The sequence below is a fragment of the Teleopsis dalmanni genome, chromosome X (genome assembly GCF_002237135.1).
Source record: "Teleopsis dalmanni isolate 2A chromosome X, ASM223713v2, whole genome shotgun sequence".
NCBI classification, from domain to species: Eukaryota; Metazoa; Arthropoda; class Insecta; order Diptera; family Diopsidae; genus Teleopsis; species Teleopsis dalmanni.
Window position 1 is genome coordinate 9569704 of NC_051848.1, and position 26550 is coordinate 9596253.

General features: G+C 32.2%; 2 protein-coding genes across 2 annotated transcripts; both read right to left on the reverse strand.

Annotated features, from left to right (window-relative positions):
- Window positions 1–11180: 11180 nt before the first annotated feature.
- Window positions 11181–13379, reverse strand: LOC119689006 (fork head domain transcription factor slp2). Its single transcript, XM_038103726.1, has one exon. It carries the CDS (start codon window positions 13073–13075, stop codon window positions 11696–11698), a length of 1380 nt encoding a protein of 459 aa, XP_037959654.1. The 5' UTR covers window positions 13076–13379; the 3' UTR covers window positions 11181–11695.
- Window positions 13380–24523: 11144 nt separating this feature from the next.
- Window positions 24524–26267, reverse strand: LOC119689692 (fork head domain transcription factor slp1). The gene has a single exon (XM_038104578.1). The coding sequence runs from the start codon at window positions 26090–26092 to the stop codon at window positions 25187–25189; it is 906 nt and encodes a 301-aa protein (XP_037960506.1). The 5' UTR covers window positions 26093–26267; the 3' UTR covers window positions 24524–25186.
- Between the last annotated feature and the right edge of the window lie 283 nt (window positions 26268–26550).

A 26550-nucleotide genomic window follows, 5' to 3' on the forward strand; every position in this document is an offset into this window, starting at 1 on the left:
AAGGCACAGATGCACTTCGTTCCACTAAAAATAAAGATATGTCATTAGTTACTGCTTTTATTTTCTATCTTCATTTTCATTTATCGTTTCAGCTTACATTTACGTTTTATTTCGGTTAACTTCATTTACGAAGGCATCGGTCAACAGACTAATGACGATAATTGAGCGCCTCATAACTTCACGCTTAATGCTTTGATGTCTTAATTCTTGTTTGATTGTGTGAGCCGTAGATCGTTCATGTATTGTTACTTGTTAGGCACATTGTGGCATTGTATAAATTTAAATAAAAACGAACACATTAACACCTGATCTCCAATTGAACGCTTACTGCTGCTTACAAACGGGCTATGGGCTATGGGCTATGGGCGACCGACTGCGGACTGCGGGCAACGGGCTGCAGGCTGCAGGCTTTTATTTTAAACTGAAACTACCGCTGCTATTGACTCCGTCACATTTAAGTCGACATCATTATACGACCTGTAATAGACATTTTCATGCAAACACCTTTTTTATTCCTTTGTTACCTTTTTTGTATAAACAGATTGGAGGTGTTGGTTGTTGGTTGTTGGCTGTTGGCTGTTCGCTGTGCGTTGTGCGTTGTTCGGTGTTCTGTATTCGGTGTTTGGTGTTGCTGTTGTTCATTGTATTGTTACGCTGCATTTTATTATATATTTGGCTCAATTGTTATTTAAAACAGTTTAACAAAACACTAAATACTACACGCGGCAGCTTTGCTTGTGTGTGAAGCCATGTATTAATTTGACTGGCCTATCCGTCATTGTTGAACCTTAGCAATTATAATAATGTGGAGCGCTGATATCTCAAATCGGGCCCACAAATTTAATAGCCGATCCCAACCATCGATGACAACGACAACTTAGCCTGAATTTACCCATAAAGCTAGATTTCACAGTAAAACGACAGCAAAAATGTCAGAAGCAAAAATAAATATTTTTAGTTTAACCACAAAAATAATAAAAACAAAACAAAAAATACAAAAAAATAAAAAAAACAGACAAAAACAAAAAGAAAATAAAAAGGAAAAAACATTGACACTAATACCTTTAAAAGACGTTCTATAACTTTTCTCTGATTCAAGTTATGAAATCATATTTTAAACTAAAACTTCAAAAAATAAACTTTGGCTTTGCCAATACTTCAATACCCTGCACACAAATCATTTCAATATAAATCAATTACTTATTAGTAGTATTCCCAAACTCAAGTAACTAGCTGAGTAATACTGGATTCAAACAAGAGTTTTGTTTCAAATTTTACCTGTCAAAATTTTTCGTTTTGCATTGAAAGCAAAAACAATTGACAGCTATAATTACAAACAAAACTGTAGTGTGAATCCAATATATGTAAGTAACATAGTTACAGTTAAAGGAGAGAAAGAACAAAGTAATTTTACTCGGAATGTGCTTTACTATTGCAGCTTTACACTATTACTATGCTAACCGGTTATCATGCTCCTTACCCGAACTCATTAATACCGCTAGAATTATATAAAATTTTCTCTTAACTATATTTCAGCGCTTAACAAATATTTCATTAACTTACTAGACTATATATGTACTTACTTAAAGATATATGCCTTTAGGTAATTTTAAAAATTATATCACATTTACACAATATACTTAACCAACTCATTTATTGAGTTTATCAAGTTTAACATAATTATCCAGATTCACAAAAAGTCACTATGCAGCTAACACACAAGTAAGTAAATCTGCAGACAAATAGTCAAAATTATATATTTGGCTATATATAAATGGTCAGATAAATGTGGATCCACACAAACAGTTAATCAGGTAGACAGAGATAGTCACGCCAGTAATCGAAAATCCCTATAAAAACTCATTTTCTTGTCTATAAAACCAATATATTAGTAGCTTCACATACATATAATTCAAGGAAGTATACATATAAATATACATATATATATTTCATTATGTATGTATATAGCATATTATACCATATTAAGAATATCAGTAGTTACAAAAATAATTGTAATTCTTATTAACTTCTATTTTCAAATAATATTAATAGTTTCGAAATGTTCAAGATAGTGAAGCAATAAAAATTCTTAATATAATTTCTTATTTAGTTTTGAGTATTAATGTGATTTCCTCCTGATTGTTAGCACTACCAAGAATTTTCTAGAATTCAGAGTACACATATGCTACTTTGGGAGTTATAAAATATTTACTTTTAAATAACGTCAAAATGTTATAGTCATCTCATTTTAATTTCATAAAATAATTACGAAAATAAAAAATTATAATTCTTATTCACTTCAGTTTTCTAATTCTATAAAAGGTTACGAAATGTTTCAGACAGTGAATCAATAAATAGTTTTAATATAATTTCTTATTTAATTTAGTATTAAGAGGATCTCACAATCACTGGCTCAATATTCTACAATTAAAACTACACATATCTTGTTTTGGGTGTAATAAAATATTTGCTTTTAAATACCCTTAAATTGTTACAGACACCTTATTTTAATTTTGAATGAAAGAGATATAAACATATCAATGTCTGTAGGATATTGCATAAATAAGATGTTATAATTCTCAAGTAGTACAGTTTTTAAGTTAATAAAATGCCTTCTAATATTTAGAGCATTGCTCAAAGGATTATTTTAATATAATATGATTAATATGATGTTTATTTCGAGAAACGCGAATAAGAATAGAGAAAACTTGCAGAATTTTTTTTTTTTAGCTGATTCATCTGAAATATTTTATTTCCCTTTGTGTTAGTAAAGAAACTTAAATAGTCTTAAGCTATGAGTTAATCTGTCTATAGTATTTCTACACCAGTATAAGGGCTTGACTTTTATAGTAGCTTCATGAAATTTATTTATTTTATATCAGTTATATTTAAATTAAAAATACTCAGTAAAATATATAAAAATTATGCTTTATTTAAATTTATTCACTTGGTAACAAAATTTGTTTAAATAACATAAATAATCATTTAATAATAATAATAATATTTTTTTTTTATATTTTCTAATAACAAAAATTGGAATCATTAATTGGAACAAATTTTATTTGACAAATACATGTTTAAATTATTTATTCTCTAGGTATGTATCTGGAAAGAAGAGAGACATTCCAGCTGCATCTAACAGCAATTTCTGAAAACTATTCTACTAATGACAATAATTTTTAGTATTATTTCAAATCTTTAAATGTAAAATTGATAAAGATTTCATTAATAAATTTAGTATATTACAATATATTGTTTATATTATATGACTACTATTATCTGACTGATATTATCTGGCTGTTATTATATGACTACTATTATCTGATTGTAATTATCTGACTGTTATTATCTGACTTCTTAGATTATAGCGTTATTATTGTTATAGAAAACATTGATATATTAGATTGGATAAATAAAGGTTATTAATAAATCTAATAGCATCTTTTGGTTTAAGTATATAGACAGTATCTAGTATCACATGTCAACGTTCTGTATTCTCATCTTTCAATCACATATAAAGTTTTTACTATTTATGATTATTATGTGAGGCCCTGTGAGGACCCACTTAGGAGAGAAGGACAGCAGTAAGTAAGTAAAGATTTTGTCAATAGACTTAAAACATTCCAATAAGGAAACAAGTTCCATGCTCGTTTAACTCGAAACTTCATTTGTTTGATTCCAAAACTGAGAGATAAATTGTTATTGAAACTAAAAGACAAACAGAGGGACTTTGTTAGATCAGATTTTTTGATTAATAGTATTTACATATGTATTCGCATTCCATATGGTCGGCGTCGTCTTCTTCCCTATGTTACAAACGTTTCTGCAAACTTAATGTACCTTTCTCACATAATTTGTGTGGAGGGTATAATAATGTTTAACAAATTATTTAAATAACTAAGCATGTCTCGCAAAGTCGTTCGAAAGCAGTGCTAGTCTACAACTTTACTTTAAGCGTTTTGTATCCCATTTAAGTGCGTCCAGCATCCAGCGTCCAGAGCAGGCATTGCAGTACTCGTAATTCGAACTCGCCGACGTTCTTAAAGTGTAGTTAGTGACAAATGAAAAATAACGTGCTTAAGTTAGCAAAGAGGACAAACAAATAAATTTAGTTTTATTAAATAATGAGCGCCTAATTGGCAACTTGAATAGAATTGTGTTGCCAGCAAACTTGAAATGATATTTAAGCAATACAACAAACAATTTAAATGAACATATCTAGAAAGTTAATTGAATTGGATTTTTTAAGTAAAAATGTGATATATCCGACGATACTCTTCAAACAGATCATAGCCGTTTATTACAGAAATAAATTAAATCGCTGACATTCACTTCGCGAAGTAAAAGAATTTTCAGTTTTTTTCTTTTCTACATAAGAATAAGAAAGACTTGGATTACATCTATAGTGATGGCCTATATCTGCTTACAGTTTAAAAACTGACTCCATAGAATTACATGAGTTTACTAATTTGTAAAAATATAGGATGTTACTTTATGGAACTGTATTTATCAGTTTCAGCAATACTATATTTACTAGGAAATTTTTAATCTTAGCGCTGTACACCTCTGTGCACAAACTAAAGAAGTTCATCGTGTTTGTAGCCAAAACCCGGTAAATATAGAGGAAGTGTTCCACTGTTTCTTCTATCTTTACAATTTTACAACTTCTGCAATATTCATTGTTGGCAGCTACATTCTTTACTGCGTTTTTTTCGGGTATATCGAAATTGTCTTATCCAAGTTCCTGAAACAAAATAAAAATGCAAGCAAATAGTGTTACTGATAAAGTTAGTTAACCTATATAAATATAAATTTGAGTAATAACACCGATGCGCTTAAGCACGCACCTTTAACTTACCTATCTAGAACTCCCACTCTTAAATAGTTTTAAATAATAACATGACCTAGCTGTTATTCTTATTTCTTGATGTTTGGAAATGATTTTCCAGTCCACAGTAGTTTCATTGATAGAGTTTCTGTTATAGCATAATGGTCTATTGATTCGCTTTTGAATCACTTTAAAGTATGATGAGACACTCGATATTCAACTCTCTGTCCAATAACGTGTAAGTAAACTAATCCTTTAATTATTAAAATAATGAAATGGGATATCACAGTGTAAATTTTATTGTATCCAACTAGGTTGAACTCCAAGAGTTTAAACTGGTTGGACCCACTTTTACATAAAACCCATTAAACTAATATAAATTACATCTTTAGTGACATGGCAACACAAATTAATTCTTGCGTTCGATATTCTAATCTAATTTCATCTAACTACACATACCTATCTTGCCGAAAAATAATTAAGTCAGTTTTCCAAAAAATCTGAATAAAGAAGCTTAGTAAGAGATTTAAACAGTTTGATTGGCAGAAACAAAAAAGAGGGTTTGATTGGCGAAAGTTTCAGGTAAAACCGGGTCTACGATCAAACGTGACTTATCAATTTCATCGAAATTTGATTCTTCGCAAAAGCACCTTACTTTTATACGAATCGAATGATATGTAGAAACTAGGAGTAATATTTTAATGCTCAAAGGATGTGGACTTGTACCGTCAAACTGTTGCAAATAAAACCTGTACAATCTGTTAAAATGAGAAAACTCCAGAACACTTATTACACTTAGTGGGTAAGTAGACACTCTAGCTGAAGCTTAGTGTGCTCGTATATGGACAACCATTGGTAGTCTAAATTTGTCGAGCATGGCTGGAGCTTCTTCCACTATGAAGAAACTATGGAACTTTCACATGTCAAAAGAATATATTAACCAATTGTTTCTGAACCGTAACTTTTATTTATTTAGAGCCCATCGGGAATAATTCAATTACTCAATGAATAATTGAGTTAGTGAAAAACTGAACTAGCTTTTTTTCAATGTTGCTTGGGTCTATATAAAGACATTATCGTATTGCGTAATAACAAAATCTTCAGTTCATAAATTTTAATAAGTATTAATAAATTGTTAAGAGTATCAAAGAAAAGTATAAGATTCATGTAGTTTGTGAAATAATATCGCCGCCAGATGGCGTGTATATGAGTTAATATTATTTAAAAATTTCTAATATACATGTTTAAGAATTAAGTTTATAATAGTTTATAAAACTTTTTTTATATTAAAAAAAAGTTTTTTTGCTGCTTTTATTGATCCGAAGGCGGGACGAATTGATTTCACCTTATCCAGTTGTCGGTCCGTAAGCCTGTAGATAAAGAAATGTTTAAATTTTTTTCTCAAAGGAATCAGTCAAGTTGACTTAATTATAAAACCAGTTAGTGAAAACACTTATCTTGAAAGATATACCAGCTTTAAAAATCCACTAGTAAGTCAAAATTGTTTTGTGAAGGATGCTACATAACACCTGTATGTTTAAATAATATGGTATCTATATCGACAAATAGGATCTTAGATTTAGAGCGATTATTTATTTATAGAGAAATTATTATTGAAATTATGAAAAAAATTAAAGCCCGCAGAATTTAAATACATTTGAGAAAAGCTAAATGAGATTATGGGGTATCTATTTTGATAACCAAGACTGAAGCGGAGTATTTTTTTAGCAACGGACGAGAAACTTGAAAGCAACAGAACTTTATTTTTTTAAAAATCTATAGAATGTGGGATACGGGACTATAAATTATCTACTTCGAAAAGCATAATTGCGAAATAGAAACAAGTGCTTTTTAGCAACCATCAAGAAGTTTGGAACGTATGAAAGTCAAACAAATTTATTAAGATTTGAAAAATTTAAAGTCTATAGTAAGGAGAATATGTCGACTAGGCCAATCGTAATATAATTTAAACAACGATCAAAAAATTGGAAGATCGCACGATCTTAACAAATTAGAAAAAATTTATATAACATTATAAAGTAAATATATATATAAACTGGATCTTGAGGTCGGTATGTAATGATATTTAAAATCTGTTGAACTTAATGAAATTTGGGAATATACAAATAAAATTTCTCATAAGTGGCTTTATAACAGCACTTTGGTTTTTAAAAACTGTTCATTTAAGCAAAATTAATGCTTTTACAGTGGTAATTATAGCGGAAAAATAATACAACAGAATATTGAATATAATTCGGTGAACTTGACTAAATATAACTCATCAAATTATTATTTATTTTAAAGAAAATTCTTAATGTTAAGAAAAATTCTGAAGGATTAACCATCATTGAACTCATAGTTATAAGAAAAAATCAATAAACATCAACAAATCGGTAGGTAAGTATAATTAACTGGCAGAAAAATGGATTAAGTTTGAGTTTTCAGAGAGTTGTATATGATAATTGCATATTTGAGAGATCAATGTCTCTAAGCTTTAATGATTTCAACAAAGAAATCTGTAGCTACCGACGGTATCACGATAACTCGCTTTCTAAAAAACAAAGATTATCTTAACTGACCCATAAAATCAGAAAATATGTATATTGAAAAAAAAAAAAACAGCAAAAGATGTGCAAATGTAAGAATAGGAGCCAAAAGCGGAGATGGTTGAAGAAAGATTGTTCAGTATGTCTAGGTCCTTAATGGACTGTTAAAATGGCAATGAAAATGGTGAATGCTTATTAGTTTCAAATATATTTTGTTGCCTCAAGTCTTGACATGTCAGATATTATAACAAATATTGAGATATCGAGAGCCTCTACTTTTATTTCCATCAGTGAGAACAAGTGAAGAGTATGTACTATATGTACTTTTCAATATATATTTGATTTATAGTATAATGAGATATATAGTATTATATAGTATTATAATTAAATACTAATAGATAGCAATGATGAATCGTTTGTTTAAAACAACTTCTTACAATATAAAAATTTGATTAAGAAGTAAAAAGATTTAAGGTGTACTCTACGTTGCATTTGTCTTTAAAGAAAAAAAGCTATGATATTGGATAATTAGTGTAGTTCTATATATAAACGTAAGGAATATAAAAATAATTAGCAATGTTTGTGTTACTGCATTAGATACTCAATCAAAGTAGACAGAAAGCTAGAAATGAACTTTCAAAGAGAAAGAAGACATAATTATCGTCCCAATAAAATGAATTATAATATCAATATCTCTAAACAAAATTTAATTAATATTAATTTCAGTGTTTGGTTCTGGAAATAAGAAATCGTCCATGTTAGTAGGTAGAAAAAGTTTTTTAAGTGTTTCAAAATTTCGTCTGGAAACTTCAATGTAAGCCAAAAGCAGAAATTGTTGCAGTTTAAGGATGAAACTTTTATTAAGATGTCTCTTTGTTATTTCTTTTGGTTACAGGGTAGTACATATGGGAGATATTATGTATTATATGCTATGAGTGACCAGTATCAGTACACTTAGCACATAGTACATATGAGATATATGTTAAAACTAATGACATGCTTTTATGATGGACTTTAAGTGTTAATTTTCAGTATACTTCCTCATCTCAATTAGCTACGCTATTATTAAGAGACTATAATTGAAACCATAGTATTGCTTCGTAATATCTGGCTATTATAGCTTGAAAATAGGTTATCGTCATGGACCTAAGTTAGTAGCCTGAAAAATTGTAACTGTCTGTGTTAATTTTCTATTTACTTTCAGATCTCATCTATTTATGATATTGTTTAGATAGTGAAACTATGACTTAACTTCAAGGCATAAAGTCTTGCTGTCGTAGTGTCTATTTTGTTAAACATTATTAAGATATTAAGATAGTATTACAGAGATTTAAGCTTTTATTTATTCTCTATTTCCTTTCTCATGGCAGCTGCTATCATAGTTTTGACAAAATATTACTTAGACAATTATAATAAGTTGTGGTCTCTTCTCTATGTTTGCCTTAACTACTCTTAAGATGTTGTTAAGCTGATATATAATAGCAAAGCATAGAGTATTGCACACTTTTAGGATTCATTTTCAGTACTCGCTTACATCTCTACTCGCTTTCATCAACAATACCCTAATGCTATAGTTAGGGTAGTCTGACTTAAACCTAAGTTCAAAGTATAAGGTCTTATGTTATCATTTCTATCAAGTTTTTAGTAACACCTGGTGACAGTTTAATAATAATTTAACTGAGGCTTTAGCTAATAACAGTCTTAAGATATTGGTAAAATTGTTAAGATAGTATAATTCAGAACTGAGCTAAAAGTATATTTTAGAGTTCTGATGTCCATTTTTTATATGTTTCTTCAGAAACAGCAGATGGTGCCTGCCTATTCTACTGCTTAACTATTATAAAGAACTCTATAGATAAAGAATGTACTGAATCTACGATTTGGCTACGTTATTGTTATGCTAATATAACTGAGACTCATGTTAAAAATATAAAGTGTTGCAGTTTTATGGTCCATTTTCTGTGTGCTTCTTCTTGTCAAGTGGCTTCACGATTATGAAGATATTGTTTAGATTGTAATGACAGTATAATTTAAAACCAAAGCTAAAATAATTGAGTGTATTGTAATTCATTGTGCTGTGTTTCTACATACTATCTGACTTTGCTACTGTTTAGATATAATAACTGACTCCTTAGTTAAAGAATATATAGCAACATCTGGAGATCTACCAATTTATGACGCCATTATCAGGATAATATAACTGCTACTTATGTTAATATAAAGTGCAATAGTTTTGTGTGCTATTCTCTGTTTTCTACTTTAAGACATGTGTTGAGATACTGCTAAGATTGTTAAGACAGTATAACTGGGATCTAAGTAAGAAGTATCAATTATTGCAAGGTGGTAGGGCCACTTTTAAATACTCTTGTTTATATCATCTGGCTACGCGTTTGTTAATAGTAAAGGTAGATCGACATTTAAATCCCATTTCTTTTTTCCAACATCTAACGATAATACTGCTTAGTTGGTATAACTGAAATCTTAGTCAAATAATTGTTTGCCAAATGGAGGGACCCATTCTATTGTTAGGATAGTAGTACTGATAGTCGATTCAAATACATAATGTGTTTGAGTCTTCTGTTCTATTCTCTGTATTCTTCTTTCTGACATCTATAGAGATATTATATAGCTGGTATAAGTATGTTAATATTTATTGTTAAAACAGTACAGTTGAATCCTATATTCAAAGCGTAGAGGGGGTATTAGGATTATAAATTCATAGATCGTATAACTGAAATCTTTTTTAAGTTATATACTGTATAGTATTGATAACCATTATTTTATTTGATATCCATCATCTAGCTATGGTACTGTGTAGTTGGTATAACTTAAACCTTGCAGTTTTGAGGGATCTATCATTCGAAGATGCTAATATTACTTTTCCAGGCTTGTATTCTATTCTCTGTCTGTTTCTTCTAGACAACTGGTAAGATACAGTTAACAGTAGAGTATGTTATGGAGCACTAAGACCGTAGTTATTTTTACGTTATCATATGGCTATGGTGCTGTCTAATTGATATCACTCTACCTTTATTTACGTGGTATGTTGTATAATATTATTATGCAATATTTGACTAGACTATTCTTCAGATAGTCTAGGTGCAATTTGAACCTATGTCAATGAAATGCAGTGCTATTCACATCTCATCACTCTATAATATTCCTAATATTGTACCATATTGAAAACATGATATATCATATAGATAGTTTATAGATGATATAAACTATATTCTATTAATTACGTTCTTCTATTAATGTTAGCATAAAACAAAAAACACTTCAATTTCATTTAAGTTTACATTAGATATTTTATTTTTTCATAAATTGCTTCTAACAAAAATCTGATTTATATATATGTTTCCTAATTTATATGCTAAACTTTTTAAATATTATTATGCAAGAAGATACTTTTCAAATCGAATTTTTTATATAAATTCATTTAATCACGGCAATTAAGAAACAATTTTTTTTTATTTTTAGTTTTCATGAATTTAAGTTTTAGTTTTCAGTTTAACATTTGTATCTTTTTTAAAGCTGAGCGATGCGAATGAAGCAAATTCGCACCTATCTGTTCTTCTTCTTCTTCTTGCAAGATATACTATATATATTCACTAGATATATATATACACATATGTATGTATACATAGATATGTATACATATGCATGTATATATGTATAGATAGTTGGAGAGATAGATTTATATTTATATACACATACACATATAATACTTTTTGATATATTCGGCTTACCGAATTACGCTGAATTTCACAGAAATAAATTATTATATTTGTAAATCAATTAGCATTTAAATAAGGACTAATAAAATAATAATTGTATTAATAATTAATGATTTTTATAATTAATTAATTAATTATAGTAATTTTCGTTATATTGAAATATCTAAATAGTTTAGGATTTCATGTTTAATATATATGTACAGCGATGACAAATAAAAAAATGAATTTACGTACTCTACTTTTGCTTTATTCTTACACAAAGTATCTGAAGTATCTGACGGGTTTCGTATCTGAGAGGACGCATCGCGTCGTTTGCTTGTTGATTGGTGATTGGTGATCGAAACCTTTGTTACGCTTCTTTTCGGAGTTCGTATGCAGTGCGATTAAGTAGGTTTTCCAAGTACTTGAAGATACTTGGGAGCAAGACATATTGAAGCGTTTTTGTTTTCTAATGTATCCTTGGCCCAAGAAGAGAGTCTGTTTAGATACTTGCTCGTTATCAGTTTCTCAGTTTGCATAACTTAAAATTAGATATACATAGGTAAGCCCCTTGGTGCCGGATCTGTGAGGAAATAAGTTCGTTCTCAGCTATTGCGCGAGACCATCGTGATTGGTGTGAGTATCGATGTTGCGGCCGCCGTCGGCGATAGCTGTTGGCTTGGAGAAGGTAGCTGGCCCAGATGCGTCATGACTTGCAGTGGCTGTTGTGTGGTTGGTATCTGGGGAATTTGGTTCGTAAGTTGATTGTTGGCTATGAGATGTTGTTGTCGATGCTGTGTCAGATGATGATGCAAGAGTTGTTGATAATGTAGGCGCTGATACAGTTCCGTTGATGTTGGTGTGGTGTGACTTTGGTGTGGTATATTACCGAAGAATGAAGGTGTTGGAAATGTGATTGGCATTGGTAAGGAGTGTGGATTTTTTGGCACATATGGACTATAACGACCATACATGCTTGCCAAGAGGCCAGGTGCTGGTGGTGGGGTAGTTGCTGCGGGTGTTTGTTGCGGATAAAGAAATTGTCCAAATTGTGGATAGCTCAAACCGGGAAATATGGGACCAATTAGCGAACGTTTAAAAGCAGCTAAACGTGAACGTGAAGCAGCGGTTGTACGTCGTCGTAACTTTCCTGTTGAGCCGCCGATGAATACATCTTCTGCCGACGGATCGAGCATCCAATAATTACCTTTACCGGGATCATCGTAGTGACGCGGTACTTTAACAAAACATTTATTCAAACTGAGATTGTGTCTAATGGAATTTTGCCAGCCTTGTTTATTGTCACGATAATAAGGAAAATTTGTCATTATAAATTCATATATGCCATTTAGCGTTAAGCGTTTTTCCTGACTTTGCCTAATGGCCATCATAATCAATGCATTATAACTGTATGGAGGTTTTTCGTTACCCTTCTTATCGACAACGGGCTTGCCATTCGTTTTTTCAGTTATCATTTCTGCATCGATTTCACCTTCTTCGTCCACGTCCTCAGCCTCAATATCGGCATCATCAACGCCATCATCGCCACCATCCAATTCACTCTCCAACTCCTCATCATCTTCTCCATTATGTTGTTGCAGTTGTTTTTGTGCGTTTATTTTATTATCATTTCGAAAACTCAAGTCCACACATTCTCTGAAAGGCGTCGGCGACATGCTCGTCACATCGAGATCGGAGTCCACATCAGTTATGTCGTGATCTTCTGAGCCCAGCGGCGAATTGCAGTTTCTTTCGTGTGTTGTGTTAACGCCGTAGTTCTCTTCTTCATGATCCTCGACTGTTTCTGGTAGGATTGAATTGATTGAAAAACTCGATTTGAGATGAGGTGTTCGTGCCATTTTTACAAGTAACGCGTGCTTAAAATCCTCGACCTGAGCGGAAGATTCCTCAAGGAATGCAAGTGATGTTTGATGGCTTTGATTAGGTAGTCTTTTATCGTCTTTAACTCTATCAATTTTAACCATGATTTAAATTACAACACTTTTGAATTTACAACAAAGTCGACTTAGCTATACAAGTTCAGAAACTTCGTCTTCTTCCACGTCATTTAACTATCCACACTATATTATTTACACACAATGCAATTATATACTTCGACATGTACAACAACAAATAACAACAAATAATACCGCGCGTTTCAAACGTCTTTGCTATTTTGCTACTTTGTTACTTTGCTACTTTGCTACTTTGCTAATAAGCTTAATTAATTTCAACACACATTTGAGTAGTGCAAGTCTAAATATTTACATTCGGAGTTAAACAATTCGCACAAAACGTTAAACGTCTGTATCAAACAAACACGTCTGCATTGTGTAAACGCTAAAAGTGAACTAAGTTGTTGCTCTCTACAATGTTTTGGAATAAGTGCAAGTCACATTTTGCTTATATCATTGGCGTGTTTGCGTTAACCAATAAGAATTGTGGAACATTTTGGAGAGTTTTTTCTTCTGCTCTTCTGTTTTGTTTTGTTTGGATTCTTGCCTTTGCGTATGCCTAATAAGCATGCAATGCTGGTAGCAGCAATGTTGACACACACAGAAATTGTTGGTGCATGACTATTCAGCTTAAGCAACACCAATAATCACTCAAATTGTGAACAAACTGCGACTTTTCCCATTCGCTAATAGTAATTGTAATTGACAAGGAACAAAATTGTGCATTTTAGTTTGTTTATTTGCTCTCATGTATGGATGGTATGGATGGTATGGATTGTATGGTTGGTATTGTTGGTATTGTTGGTATGGTTGGTATATGGCTTGCCATGAGACTTGTTTTTCGACTAGCAAAAATTTGCTCTTTTTGTGTTTGCATTCATTCTGCAGATGCTATGTTTGTCGTATTCTTCTTCTTCTTTTCACCGCACACCGTATACAGTACACTGTTTAGTGTTCACTATTCAGTGTTCCCTGTTGAATTGGTTTGTATTTTCGTTGTTGTTGTTGTTGTCGTTGTTGTTATTGTTTTTAGTTTTAGTTTTTGTACTTATTTTCATTGTTGTTTTTATTTTTGTTTTTGTTTTTGTTGTTACTGTTGTTGTTGTTGTTGTTGTTTTATTTACTCTTAAACATTCTAGTGTGTATGTTTTGCTTTAGTAACGCATATGTTTTGCTGCTGCTCCAGCTACAGCTACAGCTTTAGTTTGTCTTTGTATTTGTGTTTGTGTTTGTATTTGTATTTGTGTTTTTGCTTGTGTTTGGAATTTTGTTATTGTTATTATTGTTATTATTGGTGCGCTTTATTTTTGAGTGTTTTTTTAAATAATTTCTTTTGCGAATTATAAACTGTAAATAAGATTAGTAGAAGCAAAGGACTTAATTATTAGAATCCGATTAAGATCATTGGATTTGGGAATGCTGCATCAATAAATAACATGTTTTCCTTATAACTTTTTTCGTTTAGAAAAATCTAAGGCCAAATCGGGTTGCCAGAGTTTTTGTTGTTGCGCTCCTAAAGGAGCATTATTAGGATCATTAACAGATTGCGCAGTTTTTGGATGGACCGCAAAACAGATGATATGTACTTATCTATGTGTGATCTTTGTATGAACACACATTTTCAATCCAGCTATGCACCTATTTTATGCCCTTAATTCACCCTTTCATTATTTGGAAAATATGACAGTGTTATATATTTAATATATCATTAACATTTTAAAAATCGTCATTTCATATAAAAATAATGAAATAAAAAATAATGAAAAATAATTTAATTCATATAAATTCATATAAACTGAAACAATTTTCATAATTTTCTAATTTATTTTATATACATTTATTGAATAATTTATTAAATTCATTTCGTAATGGGAACTAGGATTATAAAACCGATCAGGAATTTGAGATGATTTCGATTTAAGAAGTATTTTGTGGTTTAGACGCTTAAAGTTCCCTTTATTTATGGCCTATCAATGGACCCATAAGCGATCGATGTGGAGTTTGTTAAAGACTCGCTCTTAAACCTTATAAAACCTATATCTCTTCGTTTACTACATTGCAATGGACTCAGGCGACCTATATAAGACTAGTTATTATATCAAATTGTAAAGTTAGAATATACATATTTAAAAATGTTGTTCTAGGTTTTTGGAAACCCAAATAAAATCCGTAGTAAAGTATACACAAAAGTGATAACGACACATACATACAAATATGGTATATATATTTGATCTATTCATATATATGTTTATATATGAACAGAAAACTATTGTCAATTGTTAGAGTTCTCGAACACGAAATCTGTCGTATTCCGTTTTTCTCTCAATAGGTGGAGAGCCTCGAAAACCACAATGTAAGTCTTTAATCTTCTAAAACTTTATTTTTTGTTTTTTAAGAATAAATTTAATTGAAAAGCCTTCCACCACTAATGTGAAGGAGTTCTTTGTGAAATGGCCTGTATGCAGAGAGAAATTTCATAAGAATAATTAGGAAAGAGAGTTGAGAAAAAGACACTTAGTATTTAGAAGTCTGTGGTTTTCCAGAGAACAGTGTGAGAAACTTGATTTCAGTAAAGAAATTTGGGAATAGAGTTGAGATAAAGAAGCTTAGAACCTGGAAATCTTATTTATCTAAGTCAGAAAGCATGGTGTAGTATTGAACATCAATTGATTATGATATATGTAACGGTGATATTTATTCTTGACTTATTGCCATTCATATGTCCGAGTTTTTTTATAACCTTTGTCTGCAGTAAACTTGAACATTTTATTTGTTTATATACAAAATAATATAATAATATAATATTCTGACTGAACTTAGTAATTCACTATTCAGTGAATAAACGTATAAACACCAATTATATCTTAAGCGCTACCGAATACCGAGCTATCGAATCACTGAAATCGATCTGATTGATCGACTTCATTAGATGTTTTCTCTAATGATGTTTGAGTTTAGTTTTTTGCAAAATTGTTATATTTTTTATTTAAACCTGATGATTTTGTTGTGTGACACCTTATAAATAGACGCACCTTCCCAGTAAAATTAATATCTTGATCCGCATAACATCTGAATATAATGAATGTGTTTGAGCTGACAAAATGTCGTCTTTAACCGAAACGGAGTGAAAATTGTATTCTATTCTATTGTAACTATTTGGCTTTATTCTGAGCCAAGATGGATGGCTCCGATGGATGATTTAACCAAAAGACTTATTGAAATAAAAAAGCATTTAGGAAAATATGAAAATTAGGGAACACGCGCTATGGAGGATCAAGACAGCTATGGACTAGCAGGGTTACAGTTATTTGATTATTTATTTGATTTAAAAATAATCAGCCAGGAACGAAAGTTACTGGTTGAAAATTCTTTGATAGGTTTGGGGAATTAACAGGCCGTTAACCTAGGACCACCCCTGGGTTAACAATCCGCAGCAACTCGCAGCGGGTTTGTTTTATATAGATTCACTTAAGAAAGTATGATTTGGTAAATTTTGCGTTTTATATAGAAACAATCTATGAACATGCAAAACGGATAACCAAGAGAAATTTGGATTAACAGGATTTCAACTATTTGAAAACATTTGAAATGCATGTTTTTAGCCAGCTATAGAAATGACTGGTTAAAGATTGTTTAGTAAGTTTATGGGCTTAATGGTAAGTTATGGAATGGTTGATAATGATGACATTTTTCACTTGGATCTTAACATAGCATAATATGGTAAACCTCACGTTCCATATCAAAACCTATCTAGCCGTTCAGTATTGACATAAATTCTAATCTTTAGCTTTTCAATTATTAAATAAACTAAAATAGTAGTTAATAAACTATTCCAAAACTAGTAAATAATATTTCTCAAAATATTTCTAGCCAAAACAAAAGACGTAAAATTCTTCCTAAGCATTTCTAATAAGCAAAAATTCCATCTTTATGATACACATTTGCTTTGGCCGTTGGTGGCAGAAGGTGACATCTATGAATTGACCTTTAAATTATAATACTCGCATGCACTTAAAGAGGAGAAAATCTTTTATTGATATTTAAGAACTGACAACACACAAAATATCGCAAATAAGAAGCTATATTTTCATTGTATTGCCCTTCTTGACCCGATATTCAATTAACTTAATTAAAAGTGGGGGCAAAAGTTGTTTAATTGAAGCGGAGCACATTTGACTTCGGATGCAATGTGGAACAAACGGCTTGAAGACATGATGAGCGAGCGGCCTCAGTGTGGAAATGTGCACCGAACTCAGAACTCATGTGTGCACAAATCTTTAATGATGAGATGAATGCCTTCATCGCAGCGATCCAAAACGGAAATGTTGCAACTCACTCGAGTGTGTGTCATCAAGTATTTATTGCATTTGTACTGCCAAACTTTACGCATTTTGTATTTAATAATTTCACAAAATAAATGGTCAATGGTTTGACCGGCGGTCAGCACAAAGACTAATTCCGAGCCACCAGAGAAGCATTAGAGCGGCGAGCGACACTGAGTGAATGCCTCTCGAAAGCGCAGAGTCTACAATTTCCGACAATTAAGTCTTGTACGCTCTGCGTTCGAAGGATTCGAATGGAGTATCCATCAATTCGTAAACACTCGAAAAGGTTTAGCTTTTATTTACTTTAACTGAAAAAGAGGTTATTTATTATTTTTAAACATCATTTGTTAGTGCAAACTGGGCATGCCGAACGCCGAACACTGAACGCTGAGCGTTGAACGCTGGCACCGTTCGTGCTAAACGTGAAATTGAGGCAATTGGACGAATGCGACTAAACATCGCATTTCCCGGATTTCGTACGGAACACCATCGTACGTATGACGTGTTGATGAAAGTGTTTTTAATAATCATTTCATGTTTCTTTTTTTTTATTGGTTTTTTTTTTCACCCATTTGACGTTTTGAATTAATCGTCAAATCTACATGATTACAAATAATCGACCACCAAATGTGAACAGTGGCGAACGAACCTAACGGATTGCCATGACAAAAATCTTCCATCGAAACTCGTACACTTAAGAATTTGTATCTTTTTGTTATGAAATTTAGCAGAAAAGTGACAGCACGCACGTTTGGCACTTCTGCCCTCTCTTACCTATGCCGCATAGAGAAAAGAATACCTCCGCTTGCTTTGATTTCGTTTGATAAAAGCACTTCTGTGCAGTTGTGCGGATATTGTTAATTATATTTATTTATATCTGTACGTATGGGTACACAACTAAATCTGTATATACTAAATAATTGATCGATAATGCTTAATATCATTAAACAAATGTGAATATGATGAATTAGACACATAAAATACTAATGTGTGAAATTTTGAAAGCTCTCAAAAGAGGACGACCAAAGCAGAAACGGGTTGACCAATGGTTTGGCTGTTGCATTTAATCAGAAAGCTTATGGAGAAAAACGGCAACCAATATCTTCGTTACCCAAACACATTCATAATAAAGTTTCTACGAAAGCCTTAGGCTAATACCAAGGACCTACGATGCATTATTCGACTGCAACATTACCCAAAAACATCAACTGTCAAGTCTTAAGAAAAACCTTAGGCTTATTCCAAGCTAAAGTTATCCACACGTCTCTTATGAGTCAACAACAGCAACTTCTGGTATGTATTCCAATCTTGACAGTTTGCAAAATAGAGTTTAAAATAGAAAGAGGTTGGATTGGGGAATATTACTTAACAATTAATGCTTTTGTTATCCAATAGTTTTTAGGAAAGGGATTACAGTAACTTAGGTGTGGATTAGGGAATAGATCCCCCTACTTAATAATTATGTTTCTCTCATATGACAGCTTTTAAAAGAGGGATTAAAATAATCAAAGTGTGGTTTATGGAATAAAGCTCTCTACTTGATAATTAATAATTCCGCTATTTGTTAACTTTCAAGAGATCAATTAAAGTAACTTAGGTGCGGATTAGGGAATAGATATTGCTACCTGACAATAAATGGTTTTGGTACCCGACAACTTTTAAAATATCGATTAAAATAACTACGATGTGAATTAGGGAATAAACTCCCCAATGTAACAATATAACTTATATAGCTATAATACACTCTAAAAACACTGCTAAAAAAATTGTTTTTAGAACATTCTCTTCATTTTAGCACAATTCTGACAAATCAAACTATGCCATTGTATATATGGCAATAGCTAGGCTGTAGGACACAGTGGATCAAATGGCGATTTTCTATTTTCTCACAAAAAAGCAATGTCATTCATATAATTGTTGGAACAATTTCCTCACAAAGGTACAAACAACCATTATAAAGTATATAGTGTTATATATAGTATATAATTCTCAATATATATTATTCTACCAATTACGAGTTTGATTTTAGTAAAAAAAAGTCCTCATAATAACATTATATCCATTATTGCTGAAGAAAACTGTCTGTATATGCACATAACTGATACCTAGAGCCACTATGTGGAGTGTTAGAACAAAATACAAATAAACAGGGTACCAGCACTCAACGGAGCGAAGCACCGCGACCATTACAGATCTTTTGTGCCGCAACAGACCCTAACCGAACAGAAGACATTCCGCCTTTCGAATGAAAACCAGAATGTCAGCCGTTTAGGACCGCCTAATGCCAGAAAGTGAGAGTAGTTCTCGACCCAGTGACCTCCTCCTGATTAAATTAGGGTTATGATCTTAAATCAAGAGATATTATTAGGGTTATCCGTAGTGCTACTTGTCCAGATTAACTTTGGAGACTATCCAAGCGGATGACGCAATAATGTTCTAGGGCGCGAAATTTTTCCAATTTTTCCGTTAATAATTATAGTATATCAGTCTATATTTAAATCTACGGGTTCATATGACATATAAACGAAATGTATTTTATATCATTTACCAAAGTTATTAAGCCAAACAATGGCAATATCTTCAGTTTTCAATAAAATGGGTATAACTCACCGGTATAACTTATACTCCTTACTTACATATATAATACGAATATACATAGTTCAGCAAAAGTCACTAACTTAAAGCGATGGCAATAGTTCAGTGGGCACAAGGCAAAAAACTTGACACTAAAACATGAAGTTGGCATTCTACGCCGAGTAAATCAGATGATTTTTGGCGAAAATATATTAAAAAATTAATATGTAGAGTTCTTAGTTACCATATTGTGCGAGGATCATTTGCACGCCACTGCCTAAGTACATTCTGCAATTGAGGTATCGCATACTGAAGGGAGTGAGATTTTGTTTTTATTATCCAGCAACCAAATTGCCTACATATTAGGTGCACTACATATTAAGTGGATGAAGGTATTAAAAACTTTCAAAACTACCTGGCACATGGTTTTACATACTCTTATGGATCTTGCATTCAGGCACAGACTCTGCTATCCTTTATGCCTAAATAGATCAGTAATGTAAAGCATTTAATCCTGTGTTTATCAGAAAATATTATCAATTGTGTGAATGTTAATGCTATTAGCTATTAGCTTGTGTTGAGCTCCTTACCCTTAAGCCGTGGCTTCTGAAATGCAATCGGATCTTCATTGCATTTCTTTGGGTAAGGTGAGTGTAAATATCAGCTGATTACATTTAATGGTAACACAGTTACGAGGGATGCAAGTATGCCTTAATCCAAAAATAAAAAATACTCTGCCATTTGTCTTAGGTATATATGTATAGTTTTAAAACTCTTCTTCAAAAATCAGTGGTGTAGTTAGGATTTCATCAAGTGAGCCATTGACTTAAAACATGGGTTCGCAGGCCTTCATCAGCGCCTTCAGATTTTGTGAGTGACGAAGTTGTGATTTTATTTTTTACAACGAGAATAAATGAAATTTTTTTGATGATAACTAATTAATACGTATATTAATAATTAGTTCATTTTTATACCACATATAATCGCTTAATCCGTTAGGTTCAGTTAGGTTAACCTGACTGGTCGTATGTCGCACATACATTTAGTGATTCTTAAAAAACACCAGGTGCAACTAAATGTATTGTAAATTTTTAAAGGGTAGCATGTAGAATGCTAACGTTTTCTACAAAAAAAAAAGAAAGTGCCATGCTCCATTCCTGAGCATGGAGAATGCTCTTTCATCTTTCCAAACAGTGGAGACTCCTATAGGTATTGAACTCATATTTTCTTAACTTTTAGCTTAAGAGATCTGTGCCTTTATACTTGAAATGTAGAACCTTTGACTTGGTACATAGAAGTTAATCGGAAGTAAATAGTTTATTATTTGTCCTAAAGAGCCACAGGAATGTAGGACGGCATGGAATCAAACGCGAACAATAGAAGACATTGGAGCTACTGCTGTGTCTATATCTACACTTGTCCAGAAGCAGAATTAAGCTATTGAGCTCCCTAGTTTTTAACATATTTGGCGGTATTTTCAACATTAGTATTGGCCAGACATTTGTAATTATCTTTTTTTTCGTTTTTTACAGTAGGTGAAAAGCTACCGTTGGAAACTTGAACCCACTAAACCACCTCTTAGAAATGAGTGGAGAATTATCAATGTTCACGAGTGGTTCTAATATGCTTATTCTTTTACCAATAATTACGTGAAATGATGAGTTAAGATGAATTTCGTAGCCAAATGAGGAGGACTTGTTCCTCCTACTATTTCGCCTATCTACCAACTATAATTTATAAATTTTGAACTAACGTATATGTGTTTGTTATTTATATAATTGTAAATTAAAGATTATTATTTCTAAAGACACATATTTTTTAAACACGCTCACAACTAAGCTCAGTTTCTGTAAACAAGTCTTCAACTTAATAAATTCATCCAGTCTGACATTAAGTACAAATTAATGCACCAAAGTTAATCCTGAAAAGGCAAGCTTGTGTGTCCAAGGTCTTTAACAATGAACTTGATTGATTCATATGAGCACTATATGCGTTAAGTCATCTATTTAATCGACTGCAACTGCTTGGACCTATTAAATGCACGTTCTCAAAAATTCGTATACCGATATGTCCGCTATGTATACCGATATTCATATACCGATAGGTATTTACCAAAACAATTTGCATATTGACAGACAGATACATAGGCACGAACTCAGTTGTATATAAACAGATATATCCAATTAACATAAGTTAATATATCCATCCAATTATTAAAAAATTAGTTCTACATATCCAAGTTCTTATTTCAAGGCTATCATATCCTCTCTCAAAACTATAACACAATTTTTTAATAAAATTGTATATCTGATGCATTATATTTTCGTTTTTTACCTCTGTTAGGTCACGTTTAAAAACGAGTCTGTGGCAGACTTCATTCGGACCAGTTGTGTGTCCCTTGCATAACCCTCTCTACTTTCATAAATTGTTCATCAATATTCTACATCCCTTCCTCATCTTGAACAACATTTCTTTAAAAATTGTCAACACTATCTTCGCCTTAGCTAATATACATTTTTCACTTCATCTAATAATTAATCAGAGATACATTTTTACCGTCGTCATCTTATCACTATGCTCTCCCTGGTGAGCTGATCTTTAAAAATCAGTTAATCATTTTGTCAATATTTTCAACTTGTTCAACACTTTTTCAAAATTTTATCTTTATGTCATCAATTTACCGCTATTCTCTGTCTTAAATACATGTTCTCCAGAGATGCATTTTTTGTCATCATCATCTGACCAATAGTCCTTTCTTGGTAAGTTTATATTTAAAAATTATTTTTCTTCATTATAATTATCTAATCACTATTTGTTTTTAGGTCAATACCTTGGCTAACACTATTTCAAAAATTTATTTTATACTTTATCCTCTTATCATCATTTCTTTCCTTGACCAATACTTCCTTAGACATTTTTTTGCTATCATCATCTGGTTAACTCATATTCATAAATTAATTTTCTTCATCATCAACTTAGTCAATACTTCTTTAAGATTATATTTTTTCTTTAATCAATTTAGCGCTATTCTCTTTCTTGATTCCTTGATTACTAAAGAGATGCATTTTTTTGCCATCATCATCTGACTCAATTCCCCCATTTGGCTAATACTATTTTAAAGTGCTATTTATACTGTCATCACATTTCCGTGAAAGCCCCCCTGACCAAGGCTTGTTCAAAATATTCGTTTCTAAAATCCATAGCCACTTTCCTTTTGCAAAGGCCTGGTCACCTCACTGGTTTCACTGCACGCTGCTTCCTATAAGCAGTTAATAATAATAAAAAAGACTGCGTAGGCGGCGGATGACTGACTTCTCTACTATGAACGTATGATTTTCGATTAAAAACAGAGTTGCGACTCCTCAGGGAGATAAGCTGCTAAACACCTAACTAAATTATGTAGTTCACTTTGACATTCAAACTACATTCAAAGTAAATTCTCCTAATCGTTTTCGTTTTTCGGTTTCAAACTAAAGTGATGGTTCACACTGTCAATAGGCACTACGCTACGTATATAAGAAAGGAGTATGGTGTTTGCTTCTTTATTGAATAAAATAGACACTAATTTTATTATCAATGCTGTCAATACCCAAGTTAGATACAGCAGATTACAGTGTTTTTATTATGTTCGGAGCATTAAAGTTTTCGTCGCATCAATTTCAGAAGATGTTCGATGAGATGATAAAAGAAATTTGCCGCCCATACAATCAGCAGGAGCGAAGTCACAGCTGAGTGCACTCAACACAAGCAGCAAATGCCACTAATAAAGATATCAGAACGACTGAATCCAGTAACATGAACAACGCCCTCGCACATCTTCAATACTTCAATAACTCAATGCGATCTACCTCTACTTCTGCTTCAGTTTCAGTTTCAGCTTCAGCTTCTGCTTCTGCTTCTGCTTCGGTTTCGGCTTCGGCATTTGTGTTTTTTTTAGTAAATGAGTAAATCAGTAAATGCCTTTCTTCTTCTTGGGGATTAGGAATCTGTTTATACAAGTATTTATGATAATGTAAAAACTGAAAAACTGAAAAACTGAATTACAAAAGTCAAACATTTGAAGCAAAGCAAGTAGCACCGCACTGTACCGCACCGCGCTGCATCATCCGATCGCATACAGTTTGAGGATCGTATACACAGTTTCGGATCTGGCATCTTCTCGCTCCTTCGTCAAAGCATTTGGCTTGGTTTTTTTCTTCCATTTATTTCAGGTAGAAAACCTGTGAAATGAGCTGTTGCGCCTGTGGCGGTTTTCCTTTGAATACAAATCTAATGAAAATGTTACCCAATCTCACAGCTGGATATGTCACTGGATACGATTAAGTAAAATGAACAACAAAAGTGCTATATATATGTTTCCATCATACATTTATTAACAAAATTTCAATCCATTCTTATGTTCAACACAACACAAAATATGACAATAGGTCTGTAGGACAGACAATAAACTACTATTACAATCTGTCAACTAGCATATAAACGTATAGATACATATTTATGGAACTTTAATAATGGCAATTTAAGTAATTAGAAAAAAGAATATTAACATACATACAATATATACATACATAGATTCTTGGACAAATATGTTACATATCATATCAAATAAGTATTAAATAATTTTCAATCAATCAATCAAATAATGATATCAAAACGATGACATCTAATTGACACATCAACAATTTATGGTTAGTACAAATCGTCTTTAACTGGGTTCTGTCTCTCTCTCTGTCTCGCCAGTAGTCTATCATTAACTATAGTGCAACCTTAACATTTTCTCTTTGTTTTTGATATCTATTTATTCTTTTGTACTCTTTTTCTTGTGCCGATATAGTAGCTGAGCTATATATGCCAAGTGAAGAGATCATATAGAATGTTGCCTTTCCACCAGATCTTTTTATTATCCCATCTGCTACTCAAGTATTTAAACTTTCCTGAACTCCTTCACTTTGCGAGGGCATTGAGTAGTCAACTTTATTTTTGGATTTTCTAACTTTCTTTGGATCTTTTGATCTTTGGATTTTCCTATCTGCCACTGAAGTGTTCAAACTGTGTTCAACTCTTTCTGTTTTATAGCTGAGAAAAATATTTAGATCTTTGGATTTTCCTAACTACTCAAGTGTTTAAACTGTCTCGACCTCTTTCGGTATTGTTGCTGAAGAACATCTTCACTTGGCGTAGGCGGTGAGCAGTCATCTTTATTGTTGGATTTTCAATCCTAAAGTATTAATTCCTTGTCAGCTTAGCTAAGTGGAAATTTTTCAAAAAATTGCACGGCATGATGTAATAGTCCACTGGGCATTGCTACATCTTGGAAAGGTGTGGACATACTCGTATTGAGCTGCAAGTAAGGAGCACTTTGCATATTTGGATATGTAGCTGGAAATGCTGGAGTCAACCTCTGATAGAGTGCGGCCACTGTTGCTGCTCTCACATAATCATTGCCAAGTGTTCGATTATTCAGGAAAGGACTAGCACCAGGTGTGCAGTAACTATTTAAGATAGGTGTAAACATAGCTTGTCTATATGCGGCTATACGAGAACGGGTGGCACTGGGATTTTTTCTACGCAATTTTCCAGTTGTCTCGCCAATGAACACTTCTTCTGCACTTGGATCGAGAATCCAATAGTTACCCTTGCCTGGATCATCGAAGCTGCGTGGTATTTTCGTGAAACATTTATTGAGGCTTAGATTATGTCTTATGGAATTTTGCCAACCACGTTTATTTAATTTAAAATAAGGAAATCTCTTTATCAAATACTGATAAATACCATTCAATGTAAGACGTTGTTCTGGACTAGCTTGTATAGCCATCATTATTAGCGCATTATAACTGTATGGTGGCTTCTTTTCATCACTTTCGGACATCGGCTTGCTGCCATCATTGTCTGTGGAGTCATCATGATAGTCGTCAAACTTTTCGGAAGTTATAGATTCGGTTGCAGTACTTATTGGTGTACTAGTTCTTGAATTTTGGTTTTCGAAATCTTCCGAACCGGAAAGTTCCCCATCAGATGAACACATATCCGTAAGAACTGGGTCATTTATGGGCGCAATTTTACAATTCACAGTTTTCGATTTGTTCGAGAGTATAGATTCAATGGAAAAATTACTCTTGAATTCCATTTCACTTATATTCTTAACCATTTTTACTGTTTATTTTTTGTGTTATTGTCAATATTGAAATGTTGTAACTATTTTAATTAAAAGCAAATAACTTTACGTCGTATTATTTATTTATTAATTTTCTTTATTAAATTCAAACAAATATTTCAAATAAGTAAACGCACTCAACGCAACCTTATGTACTCAAGATTCAGTAGATACTAAAGTATAAATGTTCCTCAACAACTATTTATACCTTTTATTTGTGTGCCTTAAGTGTGGAAGCTCCGCCTTTTTCCATTAATTTGGTTTGGAAATAAAATCCACACAACTGAAACGTGCTACCGTTGGCCCATCGTTAATGTGTGTCGACTTAGAGTTGAGTGGAGAGTTGAGCGTCGACAAATACTAATGGTTGAATGGTTGAATATCGTTTACTGTTTGCGTTCATTGTTGTTGTTGTTGGTGCTGTTGTTATTATTAACAACACAATTCAATGC